Raw genomic sequence first — 20,138 nt, forward strand, 5'->3', positions numbered from 1 at the left:
GACCAAAATGTTGGCTGTTTGCATCAGGTGACCAAAATAATGATAGCCATATTAATAATAGAGAATGAAATACATTCTCTAGAGAATAAACTTTAAAAATAGTCAATATGTAATATGCCAATATCTTGTCAGCATACTTAAACCATTAGTCTCATTCCTAGATGTCAATAAGAATACTGTTGCTATTTCTATGAGGTCAAAATCCTTTTGCAATTTCCAAAATAATCTGCCAAAGCCAAAAGCAGTAGCTGATCACAAAAAGCAATTAGGGAAATTGTTCCTTTTAGACACACAGGCTTCTTTGTATATGCTGACTATTTCTATGATGCTTTCTATTTCCCCCCCCACAGTTAACACTGGTTGGAATATATGGGGCTTTCCAGGTGGCACTAGTGGTAAAGAATGTACTTGAAAATGTAGGAGAGGTCAGAGACACAATTCCCGGATCAGGATGATCCCCTGGAGGGGGGCATGGCAACCCCAACCCACTCTAGGATTCTTGCCTGGAGAATCCCATGGACAGAGGAGCCTGATGGGCTACAGTCCATTGGGTTGCACAGAATTGGACATGGCTGAAGTGACTTAGCACAGATGCACAGTGAAAAAAATATATATAATTTGAAAAATTTCAAGTGTGTTCTTCCCAATGACCTTTTTTTTTTCCTTTCAGAAAAGAATCACTGCACCCCTACTATTGGCAATATTAGTTTAGGTCAGGTCAGGAAAGTAGAATTTCCATGGTATTATAAGGCTCAGACAATAAAGAATCTGCCTGCAATGCAGGAGATCTGGGTTCGACCCCTGGGTGGGGAAGATCCCCTGGAGGAGGAAATGGCACCCACTCCAGTATTCTTTCCTGGAGAATCCCATGGACAGAGAAGCTTGGAAGGCTACAGTCCATGGGGTCGCAAAGAGTCGGACACGACTGCGTGACTAACACACCCTCACACACACCGTAAGAGTAAGGAGTTTAATACGGGAACTGGGGATTCCACAGATGTAAGAGGAGAAGGGTAACGCAGGGCTGAGGACTGCGGACACGTTCCATAAGGACTTATGAGCAAAGCACAGGGAACAGAGAACACAGAACTCCGGAGCTGCTGGAGCCGCCATTTCCGATCACCACAGAGGGGACCGGAAGCTTGGAGACGTGGCCTCGAAGGTGCTGCGTCTGTCCCCGTGACTTCTTGGAAACGACGTCCACCTGGTTCCCCCTTCCAAGTGCTGTGTGCGTGCCTCTCATGCCAACACTACCCCTGAGTCAGAGACGGAGGGAATACCGTGGAACCTAGTTTCCGATCCTACTACAGTGTTGGTGGTGCTTGATGAAAAACAGACAATCCAGCTGAATTCCTGTAGAGAGAAACCAGATAAACAACTCACCACTGATGGGAAAATTAGTTTTCATAGAGACGAAGATGCATGCATAGTATTATTTTTTGTTTTGTTTTTCTTTCTAACCCGCCAAATAGTTTTAAATCCTTTCTTTGGTGTTAGTCATATAATATCACTGAGCATCAATTCCCCAAGGAAAAGCATGCGGCTACTTATACCCATCTTATAATGAGGTTCTGAGGATTGAATTAGATAGTGCATGTCAAACAACAGCATATCTCAGGAGCCTGATAAATGCAGACATCATTTAGAATACGTTCATCAATGAAAAACCTAGATTAATGTCTGGGAGTCCCTATATTTATTGACTCTGTGAACTGGGTAAATCAGTTGACATCTTTAAGACTCATCTTACTCACCTGTAAAATGGAGAACATAATAATATCTTCTTTCAGAATTACTGGCAGGATACAATTAAACAAAATAATGTATGTTCAAGAATCACTTTATAATCAACCTTAAATGTTTTCACAGTAACTTGGCATTTTCAGTACAAATGCTCACGCTGACATGAGAAAACTCATATCTATTGTTGAGAAACCAAACCCTCCTAATAGATGCATAAGTTGTTTGCCTTTGCTGTGACCAAGCTCCAGCTTCTGCCATAATCTGACTTGTGCAAGACCATCAGGTAAATTGAGAATACTCTATGGAAAGCAATGAATTGAGTCTGGATCTAAAATGGGTTTTGTGTGTGTGTGTGCAGACACACTAAAACCATAATCACAGAAAACTAGCCAATCTGATCACAGGACCACAGTCTTGTCAATGAAACTAAGCCATGCCGTGTGGGGCCACCCAAGACGGTCGGGTTATGGTGGGGAGGTCTGACAGAATGTGGGCCACTGGAGAAGGGAATGGCAAACCACTTCAGTATTCTTCCCTTGAGAACCCCATAAACAGTATGAGAAGGCAAAATGATAGGATATTGAAAGAGGAACTCCCCAGGTCGGTAGGTGCCCAATATGCCACTGGCGATCAGTGGAGAAATAATTCCAGAAAGAATGAAGGGATGGAGCCAAAGCAAAAACAATGCCCAGTTGTGGATGTGACTGGTGATAGAAGCAAGGTCCGATGCTGTAAAGAGAAATATTGCATAGGAACCTGGAATGTTAGGTCCATGAATCAAGGCAAATTGGAAGTGGTCAAACAGGAGATGGCAAGAGTGAATGTCAACATTCTAGGAATCAGTGAACTAAAATGGATTGGAATGGGTAAATTTAACAAAGATGACCATTATATCTACTGCTATGGGCAGGAATCCCTTAGAAGAAATGGATTAACCATCATAGTCAACAAAAGAGTCTGAAATGCAGTACTTGGATGCAATCTCAAAAATGACAGAATGATCTCTGTTTGTTTCCAAGGCAAACCATTCAATATCAAGGTAGTCCAAACCTGTGTCCCACCCAGTAACGCTGAAGAAGATGAAGTAGAATGGTTCTTTGAAGACCTACGAGAGCTTTCACAACTAGCACCCAAAAATGATGTCCTTTTCATTACAGGGAACTGGAATGCAAAAGTAGGAAGTCAAGAAACACCTGGAGTAACAGGCAAATTTGGCCTTGGAGTACAGAATGAAGCAGGGCAAAGGCGAATAGAGTTTTGCCAAGAGAACACACTGGTCATAGCAAACACCCTCTTCCAACAACACAAGAGAAGACTCTACACATGGACATCACCAGATGGTCAACACCAAAGTCAGATTGATTATATTCTTTGCAGCCAAAGATGGAGAAGCTCTATACAGTCAGCAAAAACAAGACTGGGAGCTGACTGTGGGTCAGATCATGAACTCTTTATTGTCAAATTCAGACTTAAACTGAAGAAAGTAGGGAAAACCACTAGACCATTCAGGTATGACCTAAATCAAACCCCTTATGACTATACAGTGGAAGTGAGAAATAGATTTAAGGGACTAGATCTGATAGACAGAGACCCTGAAGAACTATGGATGGAGGTTCGTAACATTGTACAGGAGACAGGGATCAAGACCATCCCCATGGAAAAGAAATGCAAAAAGGCAAAATGGTTGTCTGAGGAGGCCTTACAAATAGCTGTGAAAAGAAGAGAAGAGAAAAGCAAAGAAAAAAAGGAAAGATATTCCCATTTGAATGCAGAGTTCCAAAGAATAGCAAGGAGAGATAAGAAAGCCTTCCTCAGCTATCAATGCAAAGAAATAGAGGAAAACAACAGAATGGGAAAGACTAGAGATCTCTTCAAGAAAACTAGAGATATAAAGGGGACATTTCATGCAAAAATGGGCTCAATAAAGGACAGAAAGGGTATGGACCTGACAGAAGCAGAAGCTATTAAGAAGAGGTGGCAAGAATACACAGAAGAACTGTACAAAAAAGATCTTCACAACACAGATAATCATGATGGTGTGATCACTCACCTAGAGCCAGACATCCTGGAATGTGAAGTCAGGTGGGACTTAGGAGGTATCACTACAAAGCTAGTGGATGTGATGGAATTCCAGTTGAGCCATTTCAAATCCTGAAAGATGATGCTGTGAAAGTGCTGCATTCAATATGCCAGCAAATTTGGAAAACACAGCAGTGGCCACAGGACTGGAAAAGGTCCATTTTCATCCCAATCCCTAAGAAAGGCAATCCCAAAGAAGGCTCAAACTACTGCACAATTGCACTCGTCTCACACGCTAGTAAATTAATGCTCACAATTCTCCAAACCAGGCTTCAGCAATACATGAACTGAGAACTTCCAGATATTCAAGCTGGTTTAGAAAAGGCAGAGGAACCAGAGATCAAATTGCCAATATCCGCTGGATCATCAAAAAAGCAAGAGAGTTCCAGAAAAACATCTATTTCTGCTTTATTGACTATGCCAAAGCCTCGACTATGTGGATCACAATAAACTGTGGAAAATTCTGAAGGAGATGGGAATACCAGACCACCTGACCTGCCTCATGAGAAACCTGTATGCAGGTCAGAAAGCAACAGTTAGAACTGGACATGGAACAACAGACTGGTTCCAAATAAGAAAAGGAGTATGTCAAGGTTGTATATTGTCACCCTGCTTATTTAACTTATATGCAGAGTACATCATGAGAAACGCTGGACTGGAAGAAGCACAAGCTGGAATCAAGATTGCTGGGAGAAATATCAATAACCTCAGATATGTAGATGACACCACCCTTATGGCAGAAAGTGAAGAGGAACTAAAAAGCCTCTTGGTGAAAGTGAAAGAGGAGAGTGAAGAAGTTGGCTTAAAGCTTAACATTCAGAAAACTAAGATCGTGGCATCTGGTCCCATCACTTTATGAGAAATAGATGGGGAGACAGTGGAAACAGTGTCAGACTTTATTTTTTTGTGCTCCAAAATCATTGCAGATGGTGACTGCAGCCATGAAATTAAAAGACACTTACTCCTTGGAAGGAAAGTTATGAGCAACCTAGATACTATATTAAAAAGCAGAGACATTACTTTGCCAACAAAGGTCCATCTGGTCAAGGCTATGGTTTTTCCAGTGGTCATGTATGGATGTGAGTGCTGGACTGTGAAGAAAGCTGAGTGCCTAAAAATTGATGCTTTTGAACTGTGGTGTTGGAGAAGACTCTTGAGAGTCCCTTGGACTGCAAGGAGATCCAGCCAGTCCATCCTGAAGGGGATCAGTCCTGGGTGTTCATTGGAAGGATTGATGCTGAAGCTGAAACTCCAATACTTTGGTCACCTCATGTGAAGAGTTAACTCATTTGAAAAGACCCTGATGCTGGGAGGGATTGGGGGCAGGAGGAGAAGGGGTGACAGAGGATGAGATGGCTGGATGGCATCATCGACTCGATGGGCTTGAGTTTGAGTAAACTCTGGGAGTTTGTGATAGACAGGGAGGCCTGGCGTGCTGCGATTCATGGGGTTGCAAAGAGTCGGACATGACTGAGTGACTGAACTTAACTGAACTGTGTGTGTGTGTGTGATTGCATTTTTGCTTTTTGACAAGTACAATTTCCAAAATAATTTCTTGGATAGTCTTTAGATATATCCTTTCAGAGCTTGACAGGATTAAGCTGTCAATTTACAAAGAATTGCGCCAAGAAATGTAATAGTATCTGAAAAAAATATGCAAGCATAGCAAAGTAATCATTCTTGGTAAACCTTGAGGAGAATGTAAATCTCTAATTTTTTTTTTATCAAGTCCATCATGAATAGTTGAAAGATTTTTGTGATTAAAAAAAAGAAATAGAAATAAATAGAAAAAAATATTGGAAATATAGAAAAAAATAGAAAAAAAATGGAAAATGTTTGCAGTTCTGCTAAGCCTGGCTTGTGCCTAGCATACATTTTTTGCAAAATTTTACTTACGTATTTTTCTGATCTTCATGCTATGCTCTTTTGACCCAATAGGTTCTTTACACACCCACGCAAATTCAAATCAAAGGGACTTCCCTGGCGGATAAGATTTGGCCTTCCAGGGCAAGGGGTACAGGCTTGATCCTTGGTGAGGAGGTACGATCCCACATGCCTTGTGGCCAAAAAACCCAAAACATAAAACAGAAGTGACATTGTAGCAAATTCAATACAGATTTAAAAATGGTACATAGCAGAAAAGTCTTTAAAAAATTGAATCTAATTTCATATCCATACTTTCTCTCAGTGTAGGTCACCCTAATATACACTCTTCTTGCTCATCCTGTTTCTCTTAGCCTACTGGCATTAGCTTGCCCTACGATTATTCCTCTTATTATGGAAAAGCTTTTCATTCAATCAAAAAGTGTTTACTGTCTGTCCAGCGTATCTTCTGGGGTTACAAAAAAATGAAAAGGATTTCTTCTTTCCCTCAAAAAGCTGGCACCCTGGTGGGAAGAAAAGATATAAACATAAGCAATTTAATTTTATTTAATGAAATATGCTGGGCATCAACTTCTCCTCCCAGAGACCAAATATTGATCTTCCCTGTCTACCAACCCACTGAATAGTGAATGACACAGGAAAAGACAATGAGACGAAAACAAGATGACCAGCAGGGAATAATTCCTGTCTGAGGAATTCTAGAAAGTACCAGTTAAGGAGACGCTTTGTTGGTGATCAGCGCTCACGCAAGATCTGCCGCATGGAAGAGACTCCTCCAGGGCCAGGCACACTCGGCCGGAGGCGTGGGCATGCACACGGCTCCCCAACATGCTGGCGTGTTCTTGAGATCTTGCCGCCTCACTCCGCTCTGCGGACTCCAGCAGTTGTGTGGGGTTATCCAGGGAATCGTGAAACAGCAGAATCGTGTAGGCATCAGAGCTCCTTTGGTGCCTCCAGCTGAGACCTTTGGTGAAACGTCCCTGAACCCTTCAGGCTTCCCAAAATTTACTTAACAGCCCTTACTTCCTAGATGTGTCTCCCATGCCATGACCATCTCAGGCGGCTTTGATTTTCCTGGCGGCCCCATGTCAGGCAAGTCTATCCTGTCTCACCTGCGCTGTTGATGCCCCAGTGGTTCCCAGTGTTTCTCGGGGGCCTCGGCCCTTGCTCTTGTATGGGCTCTTCTCAGGACAGCAACAGGAAGCACCGGGGACAGCTGGGCCACAGTCAGCCACTGCTCTGCTAAACCCCCGCAGTGGCTTCTCAGTTCAATCAGAATAAAGTCTGATTTTTTAAGCATGGCTTGATCATCCCTAATCTGATGCCATCCCCAGCTGCTCCTCCCTTTATCTCTTGATGCCCATGACCTCCCCATCCCTCCCACAATCTTCTCATTCCAAACTTCAGGAAATCTCTTCCCGCAGATATTCACATCTCCCTATTTTACTTGACTAAGTCTTTGGTCAAGCACGACACTATCAGACGTGCTCTCGTCTTTCCCTCACAGAGTAACAATTCTGCATCTCAACTCTCTCTATTCCTCCAGTATGCTTAATTTTTTGGTCAAGACACATTCAAAAGATGACATGTGATTGTTATTGCTGTTGTTTGTTCTCTTTTGTATGGTTCCTTTAATTAGATTGCATGACACAAAACAGGGAATGTTTTCATCTGTTTTAGTTGCTCAGTCGAGTCTGACTCTTTGCAATCCTATGGACTATAGCCCACCAGGCTCCTCTGTCCATGGGATTTTCCAGGCAAGAATACTGGAGTGGGTTGCCATTTCCTTCTGTGGGGGATCTTCCTGACACAGCGATCAAACCCTAGTCCCCCACAGTGGTAGGCAGGTTCTTTACCAATTGCTTGCAATCAATATTTATTGATGAATTGCTATTGTTTGTGTTATATTTGTTGAATAAATTGGCAATGACCCTGATAACTACTAAGACAAGCCAAAGGCGCATACATCTGTGGCACTGAACTTCTTGGAATGCCGAAATGTTTAACTGTAGGAAACTCATGGATATAGAAAGAAGAGTCAGACTCTCAGTTCAGACACACATGAATTATGTGTTACACAGGATCAAAATTCACCAATATGTCAAAGGATACAGGTCATTATGAATCTCAGGTGAAGTGTGTGAAGTACAGTAGTGCAAACTCAACACTCCTGGTCCTTTATAGCTGCCGTGGAACCACCAGACACGATTTCAGCGTAGGGTCCCTCTAAGTGGATTGTGTATGACTTCCCTTACTGAGAGAGACATTTCAGTGATGAAATATTGTCATTTACTACTTAGATAGTTGCATGCTGATTTGGACAGTTTTTAACAGATTTTGTGCCATAAATCCATTAATTGTAATTTCATTTATCACAAGCAGCTTAGACAGCCCAGTGCATCACGCTATAATGAATCCACAGAGGAAGATTCTCCACTATCTTGCTCCAGTGAGCCCCATCAGGAATTCCTAAAACATTCTTTCAAGGAAAATTGACTGTTATTTCTGTCTTTTGTTCCTTGTCTTTATTGGCACTCATTAGATCAGAAAGAGTGGTTTTAAGTTAGTGGCTAACATTTTCTTCCCCATTTTTTTTTTTTTAAATTAAGAAGTGGGTTATCAAAAAGCAGCAAAATCATGCATGGTTAAGACTATAGATTCTATACCTAGACTTCCAAAATTACGTCCAGGCCATACAATGTATTAGTTACAAGAGGTTGGGTATGTTATGGAACTTCTTCAAACTGCATTGTCAAGTCTTTACAATAAAGCTAACAATAACTACCTTCTAAGGTTGTTATGAGGATTGACTGGGAAATACATGTAAAATATTTAGAACAGTGATTCACAAAAGTTGAACCTTCAATCATGGTTTCTGGGGAATACATGTAAATCCATGGCTAATTCATTTCAATGTATGACAAAAACCACTGCAATGATGTAAAGTAACTAGCCTCCAACTAATAAAAATAAATGGAAAAGAAAAAACAAACAAACAAAAAAAAATCATGGTTTCTGACTAAATACTTTAATGCAGGGCTACTGTTAAGGGAGTCATCACTCTTTTGAGATAAAACTCCTTTTTGTGCCTTCAGAAATGGCTAAGTGGGATAAACTTACTAGGAAAATAGGAATATGTACAGGTGGGTGTTCTGGTAAAAATTCAAATTTAAGTACTATCAAGAATATTTTTTGGGTGAAACGAATTTATCATTAACAATCTATAGCTTCATCCAATTAAGCCAGGAAATGGATATTCCCCTCTGTGTAATCACAAACTGCAGGGAATCACAATTGAACAGACCCCAGACTGAGTCAAATTACTCAGTGCATCTATCAGTCACATTTCGTTGTCTCCCTGGTTCCCTTGAGATAAAAGTTTGATGGTGGTTGACTTTAGAAAGATTAAAATTCTTATCACTGGGTGATTAGATTTGAAGCCATTCCCTGTGAAAAATTGAAGTTATAAAATTTTAACTTTCTATGTTCCATGGCTGATTAGTTAGAATTTAAGTTATTAACCCTCCCAGGAAATGCTCCAAAATGTCTAATAGACCCGGGTAGAGTCTCCATGCTCTCCTGAAGGCACTGACCAACCATTTTTAAAAAGGGAGTTTATTCCCTGAGAATAAAGAAAAAACTTAGAGATCCCTAAGAATTGATTCTGGTCCACATGAATGAGTTAAGAGTTGACTAGAGCTGTTTGCGTGCATGCTCAGTCACTTCAGTCATGTCCAAGTCTTTTGCGACCCCATGGACTGCAGTCCACCAGGCTTATTTGTCCATGGGATTAACCAGGCAAGAATACTGGAGCGGGTTGCCATTTCCTCCTCCAGGGGATCTTCCCGGCCCAGGAATCAAACCTGCATCTCCTGCATTGGCAGGCAGATTCTTTACCACTAGCATCACCTGGGAAGCCACAGAGTTGTTTACGTCAGGAATATAAATCAGAAAGAGAAAATGTGATGCTTTTTTATTTCAATGCCATTTTAATATAGATGATAGTCTCCCTTTTAATCCCCATGAGAAGTGAGAGATACCCATGAAAGGGAGGGCTTCTCTGGTGGCTCAGTGTTAAGGAATCGCCTGCAATACAGGAGACACCAGTTTGATCCCTGGGTTGGGAAGGTGCCCTGGAGAAGGAAATGGGAACCCATCCAGTATTCTTGCCTAGAGAATCCCACAGATAGAGGAGCCTAGTGGGCTACAGTTCATGGGGTGGCAAAGAGCTGGACACGCCTGAGGCAGCAAACAACAAAACAACATGAAAGGGAACACCTGCTCATTAGAAACTACGCCTTGTTCTCATATCTAATCTAATGTCTCATGGCTAAAGAACCAGTATCTCAGAAACAATCGAGTCAAATACTTCATCCTTGTGTGAAATTTAATTAGGCAACGTTGTCAGAAGTTAAGCCAAATAATCTCAGGGAAGGATTTCGAAAATGCCCTGAGCAAGGGAAAGCATGCCAGTTACAACCCATCAACATCTTTGGGTCAGGAAAACAGAAAACATAACATCTACATACATCAACAGAGAGACTGTGCTCAAGGAAATTCTGTTACACAGGTTGGAAGGCAGGAAACATGAAACGGGGATAGGAGGTCACAGGTATTAAGCCTCACAAAGCCTGGCCAGCTCTGGGACTGAGGAAACACAGAAATGAACCGAAGTTTTCAGAATTTAGAATCTCAAGAGTCTTCAGAGGCAGGGCTGAGCGCTTTGAGGGAGACACATAGGCTGGTTCATCTGTCCCTGAGCGAATTTCGAGCCTTGGTCCCCAGGTGCTGAAGGAGGCTGGAGGCTGCGCTGAGTGCAAGTGAACGCCGGATGGAATTCAGTCCCTGGAATGCCAACGGAAACAGAAGAAAACCCAGACGTCCTCTGGGTCCTCGTCGGTCACTCCATCTCCCTCTCCTCACCTCTGTGAGGAGGTCTGAGCAGGGATCAGCTGGCAAAGGAGATGATTTATTTGCAGCGTGTCAGCCCTACTAATTCAGAGCAGAGTCGATTTGAAGGTGAGATATGGCATCTTACCAATGAGAACAGTCTTTCAAAAAAGGATGCCTGCTTACAGGTGGCTGAAGAACAACATAGGGCCAGAAAATATCTGTGTATCATAGAAAAATCTCAACAAAATTGGGAGAAGAAACTTGGCCTTAGAAAAGGGGTAGAGAAGGTGTGTGTTCTCACAAATGCAAGAATATAAAATCATAATTCTTTAATATTATCAATTAATACGAGTTTGTTAATTTTTTTTGACACATAAAGAATGTCCTTTCAGACAGTTGGGCAAGTGTATTATATAAAATTATGTTCGTAGTAGTATAAATCCTTAACAATAATGATCTACTAGGAAGAGCTGCCTTTCAAAGAGGGGTTTTTTAAAAAGATGCTTTTATTCATAAAGTTAGCATATGTAAGAATATAAAAATCTAGAGAGACTTTTATTAAAAGCTATTAAGTAGTACTCCCTCAGGCTTATTTTGAATCTGGCTTAATTCTACAGTGTTTAGAAAAGTGAAAGTGTTATCGCTCAGTCGTGTCCTACTCTTTGTGACCCCATGGACTGTAGCCCACCAGGCTCCTCTGTTCATGGGTCTCCAGGCAAGAATACTGGAGTGGGTAGCCATTCCCTCCTTCAGGGGATCTTCCCAACCCAGGATCAAAACCGGTTCTCCCGTATTCCAGGCAGATTCTTTACCATCTGAGCCACTAGGGAAGGACCATAGTTTCTAGAAGGAAAGGCTAATAAATAGAAGCCAAGTGACAGGTAAGGACAGTGTTTCTGTGACAAGTACAGAAATGATTAATTTAAATGTAACTTTTGTACTCATCTGCTCATTCAAACAGAGTCATATTGACTGTGCACTTAACAGCTATTTTGAGGGATACCCAAATTGCCCATTCCCCATACCTACATTCAAATCCTTATGTTCTAGAAATAACAATTCTCAAGTACATATCATTAGTAGCACACCCGTGCTATGCCTCTTCCAATACCAACCTCAGTTATGACAGATGGTGGCAAATTAATGGCAAAGAGGTAAAGGCTGACCTCCTTCTCCCCCAGCTACTCACCACTACAGTCCTTCCGTTTGGTCCTGTCCTAAGAAGCCCTCCCAAACTGATGAAAGGTGAGGTCTACTCCTGAGTTGTCTAAATCCCAGGCTGATCACAATGCTGGAGAGCTCCTTCTTGGTCAGCAATGCCTGGTTCACAGGTGGATAAACATGGGACATACAGTCGACATTTTCTCCACTCTGCCATACAAACTGGTTAGACACACATGTGAAAACTAGAGGTCTCACACTGGTACCACCAATTTCACAGTTTATTTATAGACAGTGTCATCTCTAATTTTTGTAGCAAATTTCTTCATTAGGTACAGACTTCCTATTTTACAGATAAGAAAGTGAAGCTCAGAGAATTCCAACAACATAAAAGCGGATGAAAAATACGAAGTGAAACTAATATTTGAATTTGAATTCATTCTGTTGAAAAGCTATTTTCATTGCATCATACCACATTTTTATACCATAATTAGGCCACCTGATGCAAGAGCCGACTCAGTGGAAAAGACCCTGGTGCTGGGAAAGATCAAAGGCAAGAGGAGAAGGGGGTGACAGAGGATGACTTAATTGGATGGCATCACTGACTCAATGGACATGAGTTTGACCAAACTCTGGGAGATGGTGAAGGACAGGGAAGCCTGGTGTGCTGCAGTTTGTGGAGTTGCAAAGAGTCGGACAAGACTTAGCGATTGAACAACAACAATAATGGTTATGAGACTGAAGTTATCTAGTTAGCTATATGCTTGCTTATCCTGCTCTCAAGTTATCATGCAAATGTATACCAAACTATTTTGTGGGACCGAAAACCAGAATTTTCTGTCAAGAGTTGGTGTTTCTGTTTGTACTTGTTAAGCTCTGGAGTTCAATGTTGTTCAGTAAGATGATGCAATAATATAAGCACTGGAGAAAATCTCATTTGGGTAAAGTAAAAATTGGTGGTTCCAGAAGTCATACATTTCACTGTGGACAAGAGGAGCCTGGGAGTTATTTCTCATAACTGCTCCATATAGATGATACATTTGTTCCATGTTGACTACAAAATGAAGTTTACACATAATTTAGGAAAAATGATTTATTTATAATGTATTATAGGGTATAAAAAGTATCTTCCAATGCATTGTCATTTGGTCCTCAAGAGCAATAGGATGGAGACAAGTTGCTATAATACATATTTTTATAACTGAGAAAACACAAAAGCATGGGATTTTGTGAATAAGCATCAACTTATTTCATTGAAACATACTATATTGAATATTAAAGGGTTGTATTCATATTGGTGAGGACTGATGGCTGATTCTGGGGTTAATCAGCTTGAGTTCAGACCTGGATATTTCACTCCTTATTGTGTAATCCCAGAAAAGCCACCAAAACTCTCTGCAGTTTCTTCATATGTACAATGGAATTTATGACAGCAACAAGAATGATAACAAATATTATTAGTAGTAACCATAGAATTGCTAAGATGACTAAAGGAATACACACACGGAAAACTTTCAGAATGGTGCTTAGCATGTGACACTAAGTACCTTGACTAGTTACCCAACCATAAGTTTGAAATAATAAAAAATGGTAGAAAACAAACAGAAAGTGAGACAGATATTTCTAGGTATCTAACAGTCCACCAGTTGTTCTTTTTAATATCTTGTCTCTGTACTGTTTTGATTTCCTCTATTTATTCCAGTTCTGTTCAGTTTAGGTAATACAGTGCTGTCAGAGGAGTCTACTTCAAGTACAATTTTTCAGCCAAACTTTGCTGAGATGTTGAAATCCTGAGAATGAAATGTGAAATCCCTTGGATGGCATTACCTGCACTCAGAAATCATGATTTAAATGCAAATCTGCTCTTCCAACTGTATTGACTATTATTCTTTTAGTCTAATCCTCTGCTCTAGCCAACTCAAATCCATGGCCTTGGGAGACTGTTCTCTACTCTGATTTCTCTGGGTGGAAATCTCCCTGATATATTACTTGGCCACAGTCCTCAATCTTGAAGATCTGCTTAGAAAAGCAACTATTCATTAAGCCTCTCTTTTCTCCTTGAGACTATATCCTACCTCCATATCTGTGCTAATAATGTCTTTCTTATAAAACACTCTTTGTATTGTACACTCCTGACAATTGAATCTATTTCATCTTCCATGCCAATTTAGCAGGAAGTAACTAATTAGCTTTTCTAATGGAGAGCTTAGCAAATAATTCTGAACTTCATTTTCCTTACTGACCTCCTCTAAGAACACTTTCCTCTATAAGGCTCCATAATTACGCTGCTTGTCAGCTCGCCACCTTTTATTGTCGTCCCCAAAGCACTTAGGAAGAGTCCTGGTACAAGTTTGTACAGGCTCCAAAAACGCTGGCTATACTGATGTTAAACTTAGCCCATGAGAAAATGAATGGAAAGCACAAATTTTATAATGTGATATAATAAGGAAATTTTATTTTAAATAATTTATATGTTGTGTTTTCCGGCCACTTTTACATTTTGTGTCTACATCTGTGTCCACTAAGAGGAGGGTAACATTTTTTTATTTTTCCAAAGAATGAGCAATGTAAAATAACAATGCCTTAGAGTATGGGGAGGTGGTAGAAACTGGGGATAAACAAGAACACGTTGGCTGCACAACTGTGGATAAAAATAAGTGGTTTAACTTTACAATCACGCTCGTGCAGTAACAAGAGTCTTCTGGGAACCAACCCTCATAAGTTTGAAGTCTGAAGCAGGTTGAGTTTATTATTCTTACCTCTCTAATTAGGTTTATAGCCACAATTTAATTCTCTAATCAAATGGAATTTAATTTTGGCAAATCAAACATTACATATGATTATTCTCCAATATGATATGTAAAAATGGCATATGTATAAAATCAAGTGCAAAAAATTGTATTTCTGAATCAGCACACTAGACTTGAATTAGGCAACTAAAATGCATTTGGACAGAAATAAAAAAAGCCTTCATTCAGGGTTTCAGAGGTGTTGCACATAACCATGATATGCCTCCCAGATGTTGAAAGTGAATTCAAACATAGAGAATTGAAACCGAAACAACTATTTTCAAATGAACGAATGTGCTGTGTAACTACGCTATCAGAAAACATCTATGGGATTAATAAAGCAGTTATGCAAGTGATATTTGCATATTTTGTATTATGCAATACAAAAATGTATCTTTATTAAAATAACTTGATTTGAAACATCTTGAAAGTCTCAAAATATCCTTTTCTTATCTACATATGTCTCCCTATTTGAATTTGAATCAAAGGTTGATGTTCAGGTGACATGGTCTGATATAGCCAATACATATGCTGGTAAATTTTAATGCTGACTTTTAAAGATCTTCCCGCAGGGGACTCTCAGGCATTGTGGATGCCGCACTCTCAGGACCCAGCATCTAGAGTTACAGCAGGGACAACAGGTGCCTCCAGGTCCCTTCCTCAGACTCATCACTACCTTCTTGATGATCAGGCAATGCCCGTACTTAGACATTTTCAGTGTTACAACTGGAGAGGCCTATCTTCATCTGAAATGTTTTTGTTTGCCACAGAGCTGTTGTGTGTTAAATATATGTAAGCCATCTATCTTCGTCATTAGACCTAATGCAGCTGGATTTGTTTTCTAAGTCCCTGATTTATGGTGTACGTCTCCTTTCAGCACTGAACCAGCAAAACAGAAGCATCCTGCTTCTTTAGGAAGAACTAGAGAGAAAAGTCCTGTGGATATTTCAAGGGACAGTAAAAAGTAAGTGGTTCACATGTATGTCATCCTTTTTGAGATTATTCATTCAAAGTGTATAGGATCTTATAACAATTTTCAAAATAGAGACAATATTTCTAAATAGAGATTTTTAAATAGGCTCAATGGGCATGAGTGTGAGCAAACTCCAGGAGATGGTGAAAGACAGGGAGGCCTAGCGTGCTGCAGACCATGGGGTCGCAAAGAAGTCAGACATGACTTAGCGACTGATCAACAACAGCAGAGAGAATAGCCAAGCACTTAAAAACAGATCTCTGATGCATCAACTTTGAAATAAAAAGGGCATGAAAACAAGCATGATAATAAAAGAATTAGTCAAGTCAAATTAAAAAAGACTAAATTTTAACATAATGTATATAAAATATGTAGCAAAACAATAAAAATAATCCTTCTTTATACTGTTCTACACAGCTTTTCTATTCACCAGTTTATCAAATTCATGAAGTAATTATTTCTGTGGACTGATATTTTTTAAATACAGACTATTCATAATTGCTATCATAATTTTTTTCTTTCACATTTATTTGTTTCTGTAACACAGGTGAAGTTGAATTCCCAACATGGATGTATGTGAATAAATTCATCTATTGAGTTTGTAGAGCTTGCTTGCATTACCAGGTTGGAATTGTGATAGACTAGGCACCTTTGCCATTTTAAGGACAAAATTCTGTAGAATTCAGCAGTTTTGGAAATGCTATTAAGCAGATTTATAGTAATCTGGTTTTTATAAATTATTTTCTAAGAATACACATTCAATATTTTAAAATTACCCACTCACTAAATCAAACTTTATAGAATGTGTATATAATTCAAAAGCAATTAAATATATTATAATATTTTAATTTATGTATATTAAACATCATAATTAGCAAGTTTTCGGGAATTATATATGTGCCTTGAGTATAAGGACAACTCAGAATTGTTTAATTTGGGTCATATAGGGCTTGTGATTTTATAGTATTAAGAAAAAAAAAGGTTCTTTTCTAAAAGGGGACTATATTCCATAAAGTTTTCAAAGTCAAATTTGGAAGAAGCACGCCTTAATTCTTAAGGACCTCCTGTAGTCTAAAATGTGGGATGAATTGATATAAAGAGTGTACTTACGTAAGTCAGTTTTTATCACTCTAATAGAAGAAAGCATTTCTCTTAACTCAGGTTAGGAAATTATTATACATTTTTATATATCTTTATATAAAAAGTTACAAGAGCAAGCATGTGACACAGGAAATGGAAGAATAACAGCAGTATTAGAGAATGCATGCTTTTTACAATGTGTCTAATAAAAAGAATATTTTTCCAACTCAAATATCCAGTACTTACATGCAGGGTATTTTCTTAAACTGTCAATCAGTCATATTGCTAAATGCTTAATCAAAAATCATTTCTATTAAAGGGTATGAATGGTAAAATACCTGACTTCAAAACTATTTCTGAAACTTGGAATCTTCCTTTGATTAAAAAAAAAAAGGAAATGGGGGTATATAGGAGAGACAAAAAAAATGAGATTTTTCTTATTGCAATCTAGTAATTTTACTTAGTACTTTTGGCTGCATTTAATGATATTACAACAACAGATGTTTATAGTCCATAAAACCTCTAGCTGGTGTTTCCACGGTCCATATTTTCACTTTTCACTGTAGCATGTTCAAAATCACTCAGGAACGCACTATTCTCAAGCAGTCTATATAATGAAAACAATGTACATGTAACACAAAGTTCATCCAAAAGTGTGGGTTTTTTTTCACATATCACACAATGTACAATTATCTAACAAAGACATAAAGCAACATAGAAACAAAGTGAAACCGACAGGAAAAATAAAGCTGGGATAGTCTCAATCAGGAACTAATTTCTTCTTCAAGTTTCCAGTAAATCTCAAAATGTATTTAAAAACTAAGGAGCACTTGGTGGCCTGCAACCAAATTACGAAATGAACATATCATTGTGCAGCGGGGAGGTCTTGCCGAAGTAATAACAAATGTCTGTAATTCTTAAGTTTGGATAAAGGCAGTGGAATGAATTTAGAAATATGTCCACTTTTCACAATTCACTATAGAATTTCCTTTTCACAGTCCCCATGTTTGTATAAATAGTTCTTCTCTGAAAATAAAACACAGTTAAAACATTTTCTCCCAATGAAATATGCGCATAAATCCACCAATTTATCAAGGTAACATAGAGCACAGAAAAGCATTCACCTAATTCAAGAATAGTTGATAGGTCTGAAGAGCTTTGAAGAGATTAACTGTCAAGTAAATGTAACTGGAGACAAATTAGTCTAATAGAGACACAGACTATTAAATGCTAAAAATAAAGCCATTGTGTTACCTGATAACAAAAATAGAGGTGCACATAGACAACTGATATTTATGGAAAGTTTTACATTATCAAGCATTCAAATTTTATATTATAAAATTTGACATAACATGCTGCATTTAATTTGGATGAAATAAGCTACATATTCATGCAAAAATAAGAGTGTGCAAATATTATCAGTACCACCAAATAGTGTATGCATTTTGAGTAGATATTGCCAAATTAATACAATTATTGCCAGTTTTATATGTTGACTTCAGTTATATTGAGACAGTATTCAATTTTTTAACTATGAGAACCTTGGATTTCTTTTGGTATTTCTTTTAAGACTTCACTAATCTTTGAATCTTTACCTTAAAGCATATAAATTTTAATTTATTAACTTAACATCCTTTTAAATTACATTGTAGTATAATGCTTGATGGTAAGAATATTAACATGTATTTTAACGTTACGTCTACTAAGAATCATCCATCCATCAGCATTGAATCCAGTATGTTTCTAATCATGAAATGTTATGAAACACATATCTCAAGAAATAATGAGTAGAGAGCACATTCCCTAAAAAACTGCAAGACGACTGCAACAAAACAAAACAGAATACAACGAAGTGGGAGGAGGGGCCAAGGGCACGTGCTTACCTTGAATTTTCTTTTTAGACCCTAGTTGTGTTGTATTCAGATTCATGTTTGCTTAGAGACCCAATGAGGCAGAACCTGGAATGTTACGGCTATTTCATTCAACAAAGTAATATTTTCACAAAAAAATAAATATGCACACAAATATTTACTTAAAGGCATTCCTAAAAATTCATAAAAGTGTGGAAATAGATTTTTTTTCCATCAGCATGCAAAAATACCTAATCAACTAAAAATAGGTTTCTGAGGTTATATAATGAATTGAGGAAGTATGAACTTTTATAAAATAAACTAAATGCTAGTAAACATGCAAAGCAAAACAAAAGTAGATTGGATTTGAGGATTTAAAATCACTTTTTTTTTTAAAGTTTAAATTTTCTTTCCTCAAGACTTTTATTAATTTGGGGGCTAATAATACAATATAGATAATATTGTCTTCATATCAAAAGGAAAATGTTTTTACTAATGCTTGCCACAATTAAGTATAAATGTTTAAGGTTTTCAGCATACCACGCTATCAAACACAATCTGTAATATAAGTATTATGTGGTATGTAGTAGTATGTGGGAAAAGGTATTTTAATGTTCATACCAAAAATATAATGCATTATATTGCAAAATATGTTATTTTTATATTAAAATTGTTCAGCAAGATGGGTTAACCACCTTGGTAAGGCAATTAATTCCAAATATCATCTCACATCTTAAAATATAGAAATATTGATGAGAGCAGCCTTTATCATCACATGGAAGAAAATTAGCCATATAAATCTGCAATATAAGTTAACACCAGATCTTTTATAGAAATAAATATTATATACGTATAGAAATAAATGAAATCTCTTTGGTCTGTGTAAGCACACCTGTATGTACCTAAATGGGATTTAGGAAAAGTATAGATAGCAGGGAAACAAGGAAAAGAAGAGGCAAACTCTGTAATACTACGGTTTGTCATTAATGAATGAGAAACTGGAATGGGAAGACAAACTAGAACACAATATGCTGGAAGCATCTGAGTCTTCAGGTTATACTTGTCATCAAAAAATCTATAGATACTGACCGCTGGACGGCTTTCTCGTGGCGGGACAGCCTGTGACTTGTGGTGGGCACCTCCTCGATCTCGTCGATGTCACAGGCGTCGGCAGCCTCCTGGGAGTAGTTGTGTTTCATGACGAGGATGTTCCTCCTGTTCACGGGCGGGATGAGGGGCTTGACGGGCTGCGGGGGCATCTCGGTCAAGACGGAAGCGTCTCTCGTGCTGAGGTTGCTGCGGCTGCCTTTCGCACTGGACAGTTGGGAACCACAGTGATGGTCGTGAATGCATTTGGAAGAGGACCTCCTCAGTTTGTGGTAGTTTTCAAAGTCGTCAGCCACATCGGCAAAGTCAGCTGTGGCTCCCGTCCCTCTGAGGGTGCACAGCTCATAGTGAGGAGGCTCAAACACCTCCTGGAAAACTGTCTGGTCAAAGTCCGATTTCCTTTGGACATATTTTTTACGAGGCTGTTTGATCTGCACAATGACAGAAATGATAATAAGGATGATCACAATGCAGGAAGTCACGCCAATGACCGTCCCGCTGGTGTTGGTCAGCTGGTCCAGCAGCCCGGCCTTCCTCTTTTCTACAGGTCCAGGGAGCGAAAACAACAAACAAAACAAG

At 38.9% G+C, this 20,138-nt stretch overlaps 1 protein-coding gene across 6 annotated transcripts in view; it reads right to left on the reverse strand.

Moving 5' to 3' along the window:
• Positions 1-708: 708 nt before the first annotated feature.
• Positions 709-20,138, reverse strand: part of NETO1 (neuropilin and tolloid like 1) — a 126,237-nt gene continuing 106,807 nt past the window's right edge. For 2 of the 6 annotated variants that reach the window (XM_020886976.2, XM_020886973.2), the window contains exons 9-11: positions 19,542-20,100; positions 18,486-18,560; positions 16,027-17,628 (exon numbers count right to left, since the gene is read on the reverse strand). In XM_020886976.2, coding sequence (XP_020742635.1) covers positions 18,500-18,560; positions 19,542-20,100 — 620 coding nt within the window. In that variant the 3' untranslated portion in view covers positions 16,027-17,628; positions 18,486-18,499. Of the gene's footprint in view, positions 1,354-6,190; positions 6,210-16,026; positions 17,629-18,485; positions 18,561-19,541; positions 20,101-20,138 lie in introns of those variants that run through there. The other 4 variants (XM_020886975.2, XM_070452963.1, XM_020886974.2 and 1 more) reach the window with 4 other exon arrangements.

The sequence above is a fragment of the Odocoileus virginianus genome, chromosome 22 (genome assembly GCF_023699985.2).
Source record: "Odocoileus virginianus isolate 20LAN1187 ecotype Illinois chromosome 22, Ovbor_1.2, whole genome shotgun sequence".
Taxonomy (NCBI): Eukaryota; Metazoa; Chordata; class Mammalia; order Artiodactyla; family Cervidae; genus Odocoileus; species Odocoileus virginianus.